A 17,615-nucleotide genomic window follows, 5' to 3' on the forward strand; every position below is an offset into this window, starting at 1 on the left:
TCTAGAGAGAAAGCATAATATAATAGAATCTCAAGGCTAGATGGCACTTTAAGATGCTAGAAGACTTTGCACATGGCCCTTGATATGTGGTTGTTCATGCCAGGTTTGAAGACCACCAACAGCAAGCAAGGACAGAAACCCAAATTAAACTGGCTTAAGACACCCTCTCCCTAGGGCGGGGGGAGTGGGGAGATGGAGATTAATTTACCTGTTTATACAGTGGGAAAGTCTGGATGGTACTAACTACAGGCATGGCTGAGGCCAGCCATGGCTCAAAAGATGGTAGGGATCCTTGGTCTGCATGCTACACCCCCAGCAGCATTGGTTTTACATCAGCATGATAGCTTAGCAATCCCCAAAAGGCTAGACAAAGTCTCAAATTTAAGTCTCATTAGACTGGCTAAGATTTTACATTTCTTCCTAACGCCATTATTGTAATCTAGGAAAAGGAATGCTCTGAAGGGCCAGGTTTGGGTTCATCCCTGGAGGAGAGGGAGGGATTTCAACCCCTTCTCAACCACATGACTGAGAAATGAGTGGGGGCAAAAGTTTTGGCATCAGACCCTGTGATGCCCACGTAAAGAAAGTGGAATTGGTGCATGCAGGCAAAAGCAACCCATGTCTGTAAGTGATTTCTGCTCTCCTCCCATCTCGGAATAGCCACCAGAAATCATAGTGAAGTGAATGTTTCTGCTGGCAATATACATCCCTTGGTCTTACAACTACTTCTAGGGTCATTCAAAGGAAGTATAATTAATTAGTTAGCCTTCAAAGTATTTTTTTAGACCACTATAATGTGTTCTGCCTCATTTTCAGGTAAAGGTTGAGTATTTCCATTCCTTTAATGATGTCTCATATGCCATAATTTTAAGCAGAATAATTTTCTCCATAATTTTCATGACTTGTTGAATGTAAGTTGTCGGTTCCTTTTAAAGCATATTAAATAAGAACTTATTATTGGAATTAGAAATAAGCATAATAAAGAACACATGCCTAAACATAATCTTTCATGAAAAAAATGGATAGCCCTGGCTGGTTTGGCTCAGTGGATAGAGCGTCGGCCTGCGAACTGAAGGGTCCCAGGTTCGATTCCAGTCAAGGGCATGTACCTTGGTTGCGGGCACATCCCCAGTGGGGGGTGTGCAGGAGGCAGCTGATCGATGTTTCTCTCTCATCGATGTTTCTAGCTCTCTATCCCTCTCCCTTCCTCTCTGTAAAAAATCAATAAAATATATTTTAAAAAAAATGGATAAAGATGGTACCACACCCATATATATTTTTATAAGCATGTGTAGTTATTTTTCTTATTAATCCTTACCCAAGGATAGATTCTTTTTATTGATTTCTTTAGAGAGAGAGAGAGAGAAAATTGATATGAAACATCAATCGGTTGCCTTCTATATGCTTACCGATTGGGGTTCAAACCCATAACCTAGGTATATGTCCTGACCGGGAACTGAGCCCACAGCACTTTTGGTGTACGGAACAATGCTCCAACCACCTGAGCCACCTGGCCAGGGTGGTACCACACCCATATTGAGAATACTAACAAGTATGAGATCCTGGAGGGTGGAGAGTCAAGGCTGGGCTCTCACTGGCTTCCTTCTCACTCACCCACACTAAGCAATGCAGATGTGCAGTGTAATTGTGGATTAGTATTAAAAGGAGGCAACCTGGGGCCAGATGGCCAGTGGCTCTCTGCCATTTACCAGCTGTGTCCCCTGGGGTAAGCTGCCTGTGCACTTCAGTTTCTTCATCTTTTCAATGGAGCCAAGAAATGACCTCATAGGGTATTTGGGAAGGGTATATGAGTTAATGCTGGTAAAACTTAGAATAGTGCCTGGCGTGTAGTAGGAGCTCAAAATTAGCCGTTTTCACCAACATCACATAAGAATCACCACCATATCTCCTGACGCTTATGGCCTCGAATGACTAGTACTCCACTGATGTGATGAGGCCTGGCTGACCTGGATCACAGACAGCAGCATAGCCACACCAGATGGTGCTTCCCATAATTATGTCAGGAGCTATGACAGAACTGTCTATTCTGTCCATCTTAGACAACTGGGCTTCAGCTTCGAGTCATCTCTTTTCCTATTACCACCTGTTTGGAAAGGAATGCTTCCAAGAATGCTTGCTCTAAGACTACCTGACATGCACAACTCTGACCTTATAAAACAAATGCATTAGATGTTGACTGGCCAATATACAGGAAGATCCCAGGCAGAGTGCTCTAAATCAGTGATTCCTGCCTACAGACGCATTCCAGAATAACCCCTGGGGTGTTAGAAACAAACACATGCCCAGGAATCCCGTCAGGGCGATTCTGATTCTGTCGGCATCTTGTTTTCCAAGCAGCCATAGATGACTCCGATGTGTGCTCTCACCAGGAATCGGTGCTTTTCAATTCTGGGTGCACTGAAAAATGCGAGGCGCAGGCCCCACCCAGATCCACTGAATCTGAACTAAGCTATCGTTTTTTTTAAAGTTCATTGGGTGCCCAGTCAGCATGGCTCAGTGGTTGAGCACTGACCTATGAACCAGGAGGTAATGGTTCAATTCTCGGTCAGGGCACATGCCCAGTTTGTGGACTCGATTCCCAGTGTGGGGCATGCAGGAGGCAGCTGATCAATGATTCTCATTATTGATATTTCTACCTTACTCTCCCTCTTCCTTCCTCTCTGAAATCAATAAAGTTATATTTAAAATTAAATAAATAAATAAATAAATAAATGTTTATTGGGTGATTCTCACCAGTGGTCAGGGCTGAGAGTCACTGCTTTAAATACAATCTTCTGACAAATGCAAGATGTAGTTTATTTGCATATAATTTTCAGAAACATATCTAAAGGTGGCTCTTGATTAAAAGGTGAAAGAATCGGGAGTTCATGGATAACCCCATATCACAGTAAAAAACAAAAACAAAAAAAGAGTCCACGCTTGATTGGGATGGAGGGAGGACTGAGCAGTTTACAGACTAATCCCAATGAAGGCCCAGCAAGGAAGGAGGATGGCTTGCTTCTCCCAACTCTCTTCCCCAGTGCTGGCCTCCACACCTGCCTCCAAGCACACAGGTGGCGGGCCTGTGGGAATTATCCTGGGTCTCAACTGTCCTGTAACTGTGGTTAATGTGCAAACTGCTTAATCATCAGCAGCAGGAAAATAAACTAGGCATTATGTGGGTGAGGTCTACGCATGCTGAAAAAAGGGTGCGGAGAGTTAATTTTTATCATTTTCCGCCTTACCTTGTCAAAGCAACTTTGGGCAATGACAGGGCAGTTTTAAACCTGACAGTAAGTCATGTAACATTGCTTTAGGAATTCTAAGGATCGAAGACCTCTGGCATGCTTTCAGACAAAATCAATACTGTGGAGAAACTCCGCTTTGAAGTTTATAAATCTAGATTCAGAGGCATGATAGACATAAACTAATACTTCTTGTACTTAAATTTTAATGCAAGGCGTGTAAATGAGCTGCTAAGGTAAATGCTTCTCACTAGTCATGCACAGTGTAACTGGACTCCTCCCTCTGGAAACTTTTAAAGAATTCGCCTTTTCTCTCCCTTCTATAATGAATGAGACACTTGGGACTAAATAGGTTAATACACCTCTCTCAGAATTTGTTTTCCCCTTTTTCCAGGTTTTCTATTTTGAAGGTGTTCATACAAATAAAGAAAGTTGAAAAAACAGTGTAAGGAATACCCATATACACTCCACCTAGGTTAAACAATTAACATTTTGCCGCATTTGCTTCTCTCTCTCTCTCTCTCTCTCTCTCTCTCTCTCTCTCTCTCTGTCTTCACACACATACATTTTTTTTTTTTTCCTGCTGAACTACTTGAAAATAAATAGCTGACTTAATAATTACTTCATTCCAGCCTAAACCGGTTTGGCTCAGTGGATAGAGCGTCGGCCTGCAGATTGAAGGGTCCCAGGTTCGATTCCGGTCAAGGGCATGTACCTTGGTTGCGGGCACATCCCCAGTAGGGGGTGTACAGGAGGCAGCTGATCGATGTTTCTCTCTCATCGATGTTTCTAACTCTCTATCCCTCTCCCTTCCTCTCTGTAAAAAATCAATAAAATATTAAAAAAATAATAATTACTTCATTCCTGAAAACTTAAGCAATGCATACCTCTGCATGGAATAGAGATGGTCCCCTGTTACAGCTGCTAAAAAATTAACTATTCCCTAACTATATAGCCAGTAAAATTTCAAATGCCCCCAACTGTCACTACAATGTTTTTATGCCTTCCACACTTTTTTTTTTTTTTTCAAATCTCTGGGGAATTTATCATGAAAGTGTAGCCAGGAGTAAGGTTATATGTTCATGAAACATGCTCTTTCCACAAGGCATGCTCGCCAGACCATGGGATTCTCTGAGGTCATTAAAGAAAGCAACTTCCTGCTTCTGCAGTTATCAGCTTCAGATTTCTTTGTAAAGGTTTCAAGATGTCCTAAGCCTTCCATTCCCCTGACTGTTCCACAGGAGTGTTGTGAAAACCACAGAAATTGAAATAGCAACAAAATGAGCAAAAGGACGTCAGTTTTATCTCAAAACTTCTCTTTACCCTTTATTTTTCACAAATCCTTCATTCTGAGAAAATGCTGCCCTTTCATTCCACTTGAGTAAGAAGGTCTAGGTAGAAGCTAACAGGGAATGGTGTGAGGACCCTCAGAAGTCCATCTGTAACCTTGCAGTATTGCAAATATTTATAGTATTTTACTTTATGGTTGCTGTGCTGAACATGGAAGGTAATGTAACTATGGTGGTAATAGTGGTACAAGTGATGGTGGTGGTGGTGGGTGGCAGCGGTGGTGGTGGAAGTGATGGTGGCAGTGATGGATGGTGGTGGTAGTGGCAATATGGTGAGGTCATGGTGATCGTGATTCCAATTTCAGGCCCTTGCCACAAAGCAAATACTCATTCAGAAATATAAACCATAATTAGTTTAATCATGGATTTTGCTATTCCAGTATAGAACTAGACACGTTTTATACAAGAGAAAAATGTCACTGATACACAACAAATATATTTTCACCTGTAATGTTATAAGTTTTGTGTGGTTTCTTTAGGATATGGAGAATATCAGGCATTTTTACACTTGTAATTATTACCAATGTACCCATGAACATCTTATTTCAATTGGGAACATCAAGAGATCAGGATGATCTGACTAGAATAATGACCACAGCCAACCAAGCAAAGAGTTCTTCAGAACTTCTCAACCAACACCAGGACAACACCTTACACCCAAATCCTTAGCTTCATTATTTGAGACAAGTGATTTTTTTAGAGTTAACACCCACGTAAACCATGACAAACTGTCGTACCGGTAATCATTCCACAAAGGGTGTTTTTATCTAAACAAACTGAATAGCCACTGTATTCACCTTGTAAGGCCTGGAAGCTAAGAATGTTCTAGAGAGTGTAGAATAATAAAATGTTTATTGTAGGTCCTTGTGAAGCACAATGTATATCTGTGTGTCTGGAAATCAGCATCTCCAGACAAGTGGGAGTCCTGAAGTTCTGACTCTCGGCTTATCGTCTTATTCATCTGCTCAAATTTACCTTCATTGTGCAGTGAATAAGTCCAGCATCATTTCACCAATCATCTACATTGTTCAATATTATAAGCCACCTTCAAAATTAACTTTATGGTTCAAACCGTTTCATCCATCATCAACTCAGGAATGCAAATTTACAATCAGGTATTGTGTGTTTCTAGAATAATGAACCATCCTGAGCCCATCTGTAGTAGAACTACATTGCTGGGACTTCTTGTATTAAACCAATATCTATTCAACCCCAATTACTGAAACACCCAACCACCAAATGAACAGAGAGGAGATTCTGGTAGAAAGCAAAATACTATCACATCTTGAGAAGGCCTATTACACACCTTTGAAACTAAGGAACCAAAAACATGAACTAATCTAATCTTTACTTGCTAAAAACAATTGTAGCGAATTCCAACATGATACAAATGTTGTTTAGGAAGCCCTGGGCAGCATTGCTCCGTGATTAGAGCATTGGCCAACGCACCCGAGAGTCTCTGGTTGGATTTCCGGGCAAGGGCACATATCTGGATTGCAGGTTTGATCCCCAGCCCTAGTCAAGGTGCGTGCAGGAGGTAACCAATCAATGTGTCTCTCTCACATCGATATTTCTCTCTTTCCCTTTCTCCCTCCCTTCAACTCTATTAAAAAAAAAAAATCAATGAAAAAAATCTCCTCGGGTGAGGATTAATAAAATGTTTAGGAAAAATCAAACATTCATGTGGATAATGTACATAACTTTAGCTACCAATTATTATTATTAACACTTTTTAAAAATTAAACTAGATTAGACCTAGAAATGAGAAAAGAGATCCATGCTTTGCCTAGGACTTTGAGTTTTTCTCTGTGAGATTTTTAGGGACTCACTGAGGAAGAGAGGGTTATTTCCATTTATGGCACAATTGAGTTTTAAAAAAATATATTTTTATTGATTTCAGAGAGGAAGGAAGAGGGAGAGAGAGATAGAAACATCAATGATGAGAGAGAGAATTATTGATCAGCTGCCTCCTGCACGCCCCACACTGGGGATTGAGCCTGCAACCCAGATCAATGCTCAACCACAGAGCAACACTGGCTGGGCTGATAATTTTTTTTCTTTAAGTGGCAATACAGAGAGATTTACAAATGCAAAATGAAACATGCAGAAATATAAGTTCTTGTCATGGGACAAAGAGTTTGATTCAAACATACAAATGGAAGTTTAACAATCAAAGAGTATTTTTTAAAAAGAATGCCTACCTGCTCTTTGGATGGCACCAGGAGTTCTTCGATCATCATGCTGTCCCGGGCATAGGAGCTTCTGTTCAAGGTGTAAGACCTATCCGAACTGAAGGAGCGGAGGCTGTTGTATTTACAGTTAACCATTCAAGGGTGGTAGATGATGATGAGATGAATGAAAACAAAATTAATGCATGCAACTTTAAAAACAGGCAAGATGGCTAAAAATATCAACAAAAGTTGTTCTTGAAAACACATGGTCAAAAAATAAAATCCCTTATACTTGAGGAAATCTCTGAAGCTTGGACAATCTCATGATCAGGTTTTGTTTAGAATTTGGCCAATTGGTGTTAAATCTGTGAGAAGATGAAATGCATGAAAACTTTGGATGCTGCACTGTGACAGTCAAACCAACATGACAATTGAGAAGAACCAGATCATTCCAGATAATTTGATAACTTGAGAGATTTTTCTATGGTAAGACCTTATGTTACTCTCCTCTCTTTCTCGTCCATATCTGTTTAGCTTGCATTATTCAATGAAATTGTGTCTGCTGTGAATGGTTCTGTTTATGTGTCTTGGGAGCTAGATATAGGGTTAAATTATCAAAAGGTTTATGGTTGGTACTCAGGGAAAGCATTAAGAAGGAAGTAAGCAGTGTTATGCATCCATCTTACATGATCTTCTTCCCCATCTTTCTGGCCTTGAAAATTTCAGTTCCAGGTGAGCTCTTTTTTTATTTCCTTTTCTTTCTTGCTCCTTCTACCTTCTCCGTTCCACCCGCTTTCAAATCCTCTACACAGCCCCTGAACTTCGCAGAGTGCAAGCTTTCTTATGCCCTCAAATGCCACTCTCCACCTTGACCTCTAAACTAAAAACTGACAAGGGGTTCGGGGATGGGCAAAATGGTTGAAGGTGGTCAAAAGGTACAAAATTCCAGTTATAAAATAAGTAAGTCCTGGGGGGTGTAATGTGCAGCATGGCGGTTATAGTTAATAACGCTGTATTATATAGTTGAAAGTCGCTGAGAGAGCAGATCTTAAAAGTTCACATCACAAGAAAGAAAAATGGTAACTATGTGTGGTGACGGATGTTAACTAGAATTATTGTGATAATCATTTTGCAATATATACACATATTGAATCATTATATTGTACGTCTGAAACTAATATAATGTTATTTGTCAATTATATCTCAATCTTTAAAAAAGCAATAGAGAAGGGTCCCTGGTAACCCTGCACGTATCCACATAGGACACGCAGGTGGTCTGAGCCTTGGCAGAACACCTTTGTTGCTACAGGAACACAGCGGATGGAGGTGGGGAGCTGCTTCAGGCACCTCCCACATGCCTCCCTCTCTCACCTGCCACAGTGGGCTGTGACCAGGCAGCTCTGCATTGCCTCCTGAGGCTTCCTGCCCATCCTCCTTGGCAGAGAGTGGCGGAACATGAAACCATGTAGCTTTAGTCTAGAACTGGCTCCTTAGCTAGTGTGGCAGACAAGGACCATGGCAGTGGCACCTGTTGCTGCCTATGTAATTAATAAACTGCCTGAATGTAAATGTGGCTGCTTGAATATTTACCAGTAGATTCAGTCAGACTCTGGCCTTGGCCTTGTGTGTACTAGACAGGGAAAAGAGCAAGGGAGAGGTGAATAAGGAATGACTCCTTGCTTTGCACAAAACGATTTCTCTCCCACTCTGCACTTACTATACTAAAGATTACCCTAAAGTGAGTATTTTTATATCAATACACAGAGGCCCCTGAATTATTCGAAGTGTCTACATAAATGAGGAGGTACATTCTTCTAGGATCAGAGCCTTCGCTTTCACCAGAATCTTAGAGGGATCTAGAACCCCAGAATGACTATTATTCTACAGTCACTACTTAGTGTATTCAGCAAATATTTGCTAAGTGGCTATTAGGAGCTAGTCAAAATATTAAGAACAGGATATAGAAGGGAAAAAAGTAAGCATTATCCCTGCATAGAGGAGCTTACCTAGTAAACTATGTGACCTTGAACACTTGGGCCTTCTGTACCCCCATAATTCATAACTCTTTCTCCCACCCCACCCCCATTTCAGTTGCAAACATTTCCTTCTGTTATTCCTGTTTTAGCCCCCAGTTACATTCTCTCAAGTACATTATATAAACTTGCTAAAAGCAGGAACTCTCTTTCTCCTCTCTAACTCAACTGTCCAATAGAACTTTTCCCGATGAAGGATGTATTCTAAACCTGCACTGCCCAACACAGTGTCCACTGGCCACACGTGGCCGCCGAGCACCTGGAGTGTGGCTGGTGACTGAAGAACTGAATTTTAGATCTTATTTCATTTTAACTAGTTGTCATCTAAATAGCGGTGCCACTAGGAGCTACACTATCAGACAGTGCAACTTGTAAGTACTCACAGCAAGGCTCTATTTTGCCACAGGGGTGTGATTTGAGAAACTCACTTGCCCCCTCAGACACTCATTTCTTTAAGTTATGGTCCCTCGGGTGTATGTTAATATTGGTGATACCTGAGAACAGTTTTACTGTAGTTGTGGGCAAAGACTTAACATTTTAAAGAAATAATTACATATTTATTTTAATTTCAGCTTTTAGTTATATCTAAGATGGGTTGATACCTTTTAAGCATCCTCTTTCTTTTAACTTACAGAGGCGTACCAACTACAGGACAGAGCCCCGAACTGGGAGCCACCAATAGAAAGGCCTAACGATGTCTCCGTTTTATTGTCTGAAGTTCTTACTCTGAACTGTTCCAGACTAACTTACATTAGGCAGATGGAGCCAATTAAATCCATCAAGCTTCACTGGGAATCCTTAATACACCGAAATAATTTCAGCTACTAAAATTAGACATTATTTGCATGGGGATCTGGAAAGCATTAAATCGTTTTTTAACTAAGGTCAACTATATTATTTGTAGCCATCAGTATACCCTACGTGTTAAATACAGGAAGTGTTAGAAAACCACATGCCTGAGGATTCTTAAAATTATACCAGTGTGCTTAGCACAACTCAAATAAAACACAACCAGCAGACAAACAGCTCTTCAAGATGTTTTCTCTAAGTCCAGGGACATTTCTCCAGTTACTTCATGCACTATACAAACCTTGTTAAGCGAGAGAAATTCCTTAAATATGCAATGTTGCATGAGTAACATTTCTTATCATACATGTAGCTATTTGCTAATTTCCTCAGAATCACAAAACTGATTTGCTAAAGCTGAGCACAACAGAAAAGCGCATGGCAGAACAACACAGCACAGCACGGCACAATGCTGAGGAAAACAAAAATGAGAACATGAGCCAGGGAAGGGCAGGGGACACTGGAAGTGCCATTTCTTACCTGATCTTGGGACTATTTTAAAGTATTTTTACAAAAACACAGGAGAAGAAGGAAGCAAAAAAAAAAAAATCAGACAGGGGAAAAAAGAAAAAAAATGTTATGGTTGAATGAGTTACACATTTAATGTATTTCTTTTTAAATGTTACACTCAGAATATTATACTTGGCAATACTCTAAGAATACCTTAAAACATAATGGCTTTATGATTTATTTTTATATTTGCCTCTGAGCATAACATGAGTTGCCAATGTAAAAAAAATGAGTTACATATAACAGCAACAAATAATAATAATGGTACAATAAAAACCAGAACTGTGGAAGCCTCACAACAGTCTTGGTGAAAAAAAATATGAGACAATATTCTGGTTTCATCACTCACTGGATGTCAGCTGCTACAATTTTCTACATGCAAATGAGTAATTAACAAAATGTTACCTTTAATATACTATCACAGGAAGAGAATCAGTGGGTTGTTGGATTACAAAGCCTATTAAATCTCTAAATAGAATTTTCCCTTGAGATCCTTTAAGATTCTACACATTTTAGTTATAATTTGTTATTATCTGTGGTTAGATGAAATATTAAAGGTTATTTCCCCTCCTTATTAATGACAGCTGTTACAAGAAGACTTTAAGGCCTTTATATATATATAGATCTATATTTATAAAGCAAAAATTCTACTAAGTTACATGAGATTCCAAATTCTGTTAAAAAACAAAAAGATTAACTCAAAAAAACATCAATTCAGTATCTAAACTGGCCACATCAAGGACACTGAGAATTAACTCTTAGGTTTACTTAGTGGGAAGTGCCATTTACTATTAGACAATGAAACTTTTTACAACAGATACTTAAACTATAGGAAAATGCCCCCAGGGCTCTGGCTCAGATGGTTTAATTATTAGCTTTCACATAACTTGACTGTCAGCAAACAAGCTGTTAATCCAACCAGGGAAAAGAAGTCCCCAAATTCTGGACAAGGTCCTATTTCTTTCAACCATTGTCAGAGAAGTTTGAGCCAAGGTTTTCCACATACCAAAGTTTTATGCTTTAGTTGTAAGGATTGAAGTTGCCACTATTCCTGGCTTGCTAAGTCACTGTTTCACTCCTGACGTGTTCCTTGTAAACAAACTAATGGGAAAGTTTTAGAAGAGATACTCAAACACTTGGTAGGCAAGTCTAATTATATATATATATATATATATATATATGTGTGTGTGTGTGTGTGTGTGTGTGTGTGTTTATATATAAATGAAGTCTCAAACATGAATTTTTCTTTCAATAATAAATACAGAATAGTGAACAACCAACACAAGCATTTCTTACTTATTGGAAAACAAGATTTTTCTTTCAATGAGAACAAAATTTAATTTTGAAACATATAACCCAGATTGGTTCTCCCAGTTTTGTCTGTGAGCCCTTTTGCTAGTATGCTTGAAGCATGACTGCAAGGTGGGGGAGGACAAGAACAATTAACACGTTCAATCATAGACAATTAAGGACTGAAAACCAGGAAAGAAAATAGTGGAGCACAAACAATGGAGTAGCGAACATTTCACCAAATTCACATCCTCATCCAAAGAGCATATTTGGGGATAACGGTGAAAATGGAAAACGATTGTGGTTTATGACAAATCGTGGTTGTTTTAAATTGCCTCTGAAGAACAACAACAGCAACAATAAAATACCTGGCAGAACGGGCCCCAAGACTAAAGCCCATGTAGCCCTCGGCAGGCAGAGAATCATCGCCCAGCTCCTTGAGGTCCTGTGGCCCCAGGTACTTGTCAGTGTCCCCCGTCAGCGCATCTTCGCCTGTGTGTGGATGGACAAAGCAAGCCACCGTCAGAAGCTCCCCTTTTGAAAATGTGTCTGTTGTGGAGAAACCTGTTCCTTTGGTCATCAGCAAATCACCCATTCTCTCTGGCCTCTTCTGTCCCCTGGATAATATTTGTAGTTGCCGTTTAGCAGGAAAAAGTATGGGCAGAGGTTAGTTCATAATTTCAAGAGTGAATTTAAGGAGCAGAAAAAGCTCTGGTGTTAAGTGCCAATTAAAAAAAAAATTCTCTCCCCTCACCCCCAAGTAGAAAGAAGGCTTTTTCAATGTCAATTAGTTTTCCTCAACGCACTGTGATGAGGGCAGCTTGTTTGAATGGACGTTGTTGCAAAATAAAAACCACCTCTTTCTTACTGTTCTGGAAATTATATGTGGGAAGAGAGTTTTGTTTAAATAGTCTTCTCACACCCAGGATTTCAGTTTGGGGCTTATGCAAAAAAACTAGCAAGTTACTTAATCTGAAGGATAACTGCGCAATTGGGGAACTTTGAATCCCACCAATTTGCAACTGTTTCTAAACCCATCCAATGAACAACCCAGCCCAGCGGCCCCCAGGCCTGAACCCTACTTGGAAAGTAGAGATCAAATGGGAGTTCCAGCAGTTTGGAAAGGGACTGTATAAATTGTTCTTTAGCCATCAATACAAAGAGTTAATCACATAAAATACTTGGACTACATATGCATAACATGACCTCACACGGAAAAACCACATTCCAAGAGTGACAGGGCAGGTTTTCCAGAAGGCTTTTGCCCCCTGGGACGTTTCCCATCCTCGCAAAATGTAGCACAGGCCGTGGCAAAGTTCCTTCCGCACACAGGCAAGCTCTGTCTCCTTTTTATGACTCTCATTCTCTTTCTGGACACAAACTTGGCTGGCCCCGTGAGATTTCAAAAGCGTGTGTTATGTTTTCTCAAAGGTAAGTGATTCATCCGCTCCAGCGACATTTTCCAATTCCTTTCTCAGTACCATTTATACTTTCCATTCATTTAAACTCAGGAAACCACAAGGGCTCATCTTTTTAAACTACTAATCAAGTCTAAAAATACACTGTCAACTAGTTTGTTTGTTTTTCAAATGTAAAAAACTAAGCAGATCAACTTTCTTCTGCGACCCAGGACCAAGAGATTATTTTAAGTAACTATTTACAGCTGGGCTAATTTTCACAATCACCACAAATGAGACAAAAGCAGTGCACACCAAGTACAGCTTAAAGAAAGAGCTTACTCTGTCGCAAAGCCATTTTCACCAGGAGGGGCGGATCAGATGTTTCCTGAGGTTTCCAGGAATTCCTTAACCAGTGATTTAGAATCTACCTCCAAATCAGCCCAAACAAGCCAGTCCCTGGGGTGTATCCACCGTCTTCACCACCGCCGCTGAGTTCCTCTCAGCATCTCCGTCTCCTCGTAGGCAATTGAGGAGTTACACATCTTCTCCTACTCATCAGAGCTCAAAGATTTTCAATATTTCAGACCAAAAAAAAAAAAGGAAATGAAGAAGAACAAAACCTGGCTACTCTTGAGATTAAGATCCTTTTGATTACTCCGCAGACATCCTTTTAAAGCGCCTTCTGATTGGATTAAAAACTCCTCTGGCAAGCCTCTAGCAGGACCGAATGGTGACATAAATGCAAGCCCTGAGTTATTTGTATGTAAATATGAGGGCAGCTCCAGTGTAGACTTTCGGTAATTTGATACCAGTGCTCCGTGCCTAACCGGGTAACCAGGACAGACTTAAACCGAGGGAGAGCCGGGAGCGAGGTGCTGCATGTAATTAGGAGGTGACTCTTCTCCCACGTGAATGAGGAGCCGGCCAACCCAGGTAGAGGAAAAACAGAAGAAAACAAAGAAGCGGCCCAGCGGGGAGTGGCGGGAGCTCCCGGCAAACTTTCAACTTTGTTCTCAGCTGGGACACCGGGAGCCGCGGTTATTTATGGTCCCTGTCAGGTGGAAGGAGGGGAAAAAAGAGAGGGAGGGCCTGCCCTTGAGAAGAGGTTGTGAAACTGTGGGGCCCAGGGAAGCAGCAGTGATTCCCATAACTCTCCAAGAAGCTCTTGAGATCGCACTCCTCACCCGTCACCGCTGCTTTTCAGCAGGAGTCGCAGGAAGAGAAGTGAGACCAGCTAAGCGAGTGGATGTTCTGTTTTATTTGGGTCACAGGTTCTTTCAACTATTTAACACACTCCAAGGGACTCACTGGCTCTCCCTTTTGGGAGGTCCCTGGAGAGAGAGAGGCGGGGGTGGAGTGGGCTGGAGAGGCCTGTGGGGCGGCGGGTAGGTGCTCCCTCTCTCCGGACTCCTGGCCCCTTCCCAGCTGCTCCACCCTGTTTGTGTTGGCAGTGCTGGAAACGCCGAGCGGCACTCTGCACCCTCCACCTGGGCACACGCAGAGGCAATTTCTTTCCTCTTTTTCAGAACCACTGGAGACAGGCTAGAAAGGAAGTCAAGGGTTTGGAACCGTCTTGCTGAAGTAAGTGGTCTGCAGCACTGTTTCATGCTAGTGCATCTATCTTTCGGATTGTTACCTAAACATACTGACATCTGAATCTGGAGAACCGACGGAGTGGGGGGCGGATTTGGTTTTCCTGGATAAAGGCATAAGTAACTGCATCAATAAATGACTCACGGAATATGAAGATGATGGGACTCCGAGACCTGGTGTTTCCATTTGGCCAGCCTGGCTGTAATCAACATTGTAAATATGCAGAAATACAAGGGAAGCCCATTAAAATGCCTGGCACACATGGAAACATATTCCCCAGTGCAAGAATACTTTCCAATCCTGGGGAAAGTCACAGTTAAAATGGAGAAAATGTCTAAAACGGACTGCCATGAAAAAAGGGTCCTTCCTCTGGACCTGTTGGCCAGCCTCTCTCTGGCCACTCCTCCACACACACCCAGCCTGCCCTCTGCTATGCAGAATGATTGCAGTCCCTGGAATTCCTGAAAGTCTTCTAGACTTTGAACCACTGCATAGGGTGCATTCTCTTCATGGAACCTTTACCCCTCTTCTGCACCTGAGTAATTTCTCCATGTTTGGCTCTTTCTAGAACTCCTCCCACCCTCACTTATCGTCTTAAGTGAGATGTCCCGCCGGTGGGCTTCCCTTATCAGAGTGTGTTGCCAGGAGAAACATCTGCTTTGTGTCTCCCGCTGGATGGTGAGATCCCCTAGATTAGGAACCAAATTTTTCCTGGGCCTGGCATATTGTAAATGCTCCATGAATATTTGAATTCATGATTACTTTTATTAACGAGGTTGGTGGTTGTGTTTTCTTTCCCATCTACATTCTACAGTCTCTTTGCACTTTTTTTTTGCATGTCAAGCTTGATAACTGGCTGGTAGACAGTAAAATGTCAGTAAAATTAAGTTTTCATTCCTCTTTACCCATCCTTCTTAGACTGAAGAAATGGTCACTGTAAAACCAAAAAGAAGCGTGGGTTTGGAGTAGGCGTGGGAGCTGTCCATACATTTGATCAAAGATGAATTAAAATAGCATTATGACATTAAAAATTATGCACCTACCACTTTAGAAAAGTGAAGCCCTAGCCTAGTGGTCAGCAAACTCATTAGTCAACAGAGCGGCAAACCGCGGCTCGCGAGCCGCATGTGGCTCGTGAGCCACAGTTTGCCAACCACTGCCCTAGCCGGTTTGTCTCAGTGGATAGAGCGTCAGCCTGTGGACTGAAGGGTCCCAGGTTCCATACTGGTCAAGGGCACATGACCAAGTTGTGGGCTTGATCCGCAGTAGGAGACATGCAGGAGGCAGCCAATCAATGACTCTCTCTCATCATTGATGTTTCTATCTCTCTCTCCTTATCCATTCCTCTCTAAAATCAATATATATGTGAGAGAAAACATTTCTTACAAGTTAGAGAATTCAGAAATAAAGGCACTGGTATTATTTTAATGCAGTTTTGCATGGTAGGTGCTCTGGATTAAAATCCAAGTTCCACTGCTACTGATTAGGTGACCTTTGAAACACTCTTTACTCTGAGTCAGTTTCAACCTTTACAAAACTGGAATAGTAACTCTGCCTCTATCCCAATAACCTTTTGGGGGGATTAAATGGAATAATGTGCAAAGTAAGGGCTTAATAGGTACTAATTGTTACTATTATTCTGTGACTCAGTTTTCTCTAGTGCCCAAGCATCTGAATGTATGAACTCATAGAGTTAGCTTTTAAATTGCTACTATTTATACTGGTAAGGGCAAATATCCAACCATAGCAGGAATTTGTCCCTGCTCTCTACTGGCTAACACGGGGCCTAGTCAACAAATATTTCTTGATTGAATGAAAGAATGAACAATAATAATAAAACTAACTTACCTTCCTTTCAATAAACACAATATCCTATAATTATTAAGACACACTACTACTTGGTACAACACACTACTATACCAAGTTCAGAAGGAATGAGATAAATTGTGGTGAGTGATTTATTAACTGCCTCTAATCCATTCTATAATCCAAAAAAATATTAGTGGCGGCTTCTGACCAATACTTCTTATACAAAGGTAATTCTATTAATGGACAACACTCACACAACATCAGATATATTTAGTTAAAATATATACAGGGGTGGTCAAAAGTAGTTTATAGTTATAATACAGTAATTCATAACACAAGAATAAGCTGTTTTGTGTACTCACAACTGAAGACCTACTTCTGCCCACTTCTGTATATTATCAAGACACACCAGTTTTTAGTTACTAAGAAATACTTGAGTGGGTTTATGTTTCCTATAAGTGTTTGGTACACTGGCTTGACTTTTGGACAATAGAATGCAGGGGAAGTGATTATGCATGACTTCTGAGTCCGAGTTAAAAGAAACCTTATGGTTTCTGCCTCAGTCTACTGGAACACTTGTTTGGGGAAAGCCAATCGAATGGTAAGACATTTTACTGCCTTGAGACCACCATGCTTGTGAAGAAGCTCAAGGTAGCCGTAAAGAGGTGGCTCAGAAAGACAGAGATGCCCAGGCAATCCCCAGCCATTCCAGCCATCTGAGGTAAGAGACCTTTGAATAAAGACACCCTATTGAACACCCTGCCATGTTATTCCTGCCTCAGCTGCTATCTGACATGAAAGATCTCCAGAACCCAGCTGAGCCCAGTCAACTCACACAACCACGGGAGATAATAATAATAAATTAGGCAGCTGAGTTTAGAGATGGGTTGTTACATTGTAATCATTAGTGGAAACAGAGCACAATGAGAAATGAGAAGGTCCAAAGGTAAGCCAAAGAGGTCACACACTGGTTGCCTAATGCATCCCTAGTGAATTAGAGTTAGCTCCGTAATGCATTATATGATTACGGTTGCCAAGTCCAGGGAAGTACACTGGTAAATGCCACTAGAGGCCTCGTTTTTTTAGTATTGATTTCATGCCTTTCAAGATTAGAAGCCCGGGTGTTCTTTTTGTTAATCCATTTCTGACAATATAACACCAGAGGCTGGAAAATGTTAAAAGAACACAAAACACCTCAAGTCTACTTTGATGTCACCATTAACCAAATAACGAAAGCTGTTCAGAGGCACTTCAATGGCCTAGCTATCTCCTTTTCCTCTTCCTCCTCTATCATGACCAGGCTAAGAGAAGAGGTTCCTGTACCACAATCAAACTTTCAAAGCTTCCTACACTTTGTCTACCAGGAAAG

At 41.1% G+C, this 17,615-nt stretch overlaps 1 protein-coding gene across 19 annotated transcripts in view; it reads right to left on the bottom strand.

Annotated features, from left to right (window-relative positions):
- ANK3 (ankyrin 3) overlaps positions 1–17,615 on the bottom strand; it is a 488,871-nt gene that overhangs the window by 80,654 nt on the left and 390,602 nt on the right. For 16 of the 19 annotated variants that reach the window (XM_080640919.1, XM_080640916.1, XM_080640924.1 and 13 more), the window contains 2 exons: positions 11,813–11,936; positions 6,796–6,898 (listed from right to left, as the gene is read on the bottom strand). In XM_080640919.1, the coding sequence (XP_080497045.1) occupies positions 6,796–6,898; positions 11,813–11,936 (227 nt within the window). Of the gene's footprint in view, positions 1–6,795; positions 6,899–11,812; positions 11,937–13,183; positions 13,860–17,615 lie in introns of those variants that run through there. The other 3 variants (XM_080640921.1, XM_080640931.1, XM_080640930.1) reach the window with 3 other exon arrangements.

Source organism: Plecotus auritus (genome assembly GCF_963455305.1).
Source record: "Plecotus auritus genome assembly, chromosome: 9".
Taxonomy (NCBI): Eukaryota; Metazoa; Chordata; class Mammalia; order Chiroptera; family Vespertilionidae; genus Plecotus; species Plecotus auritus.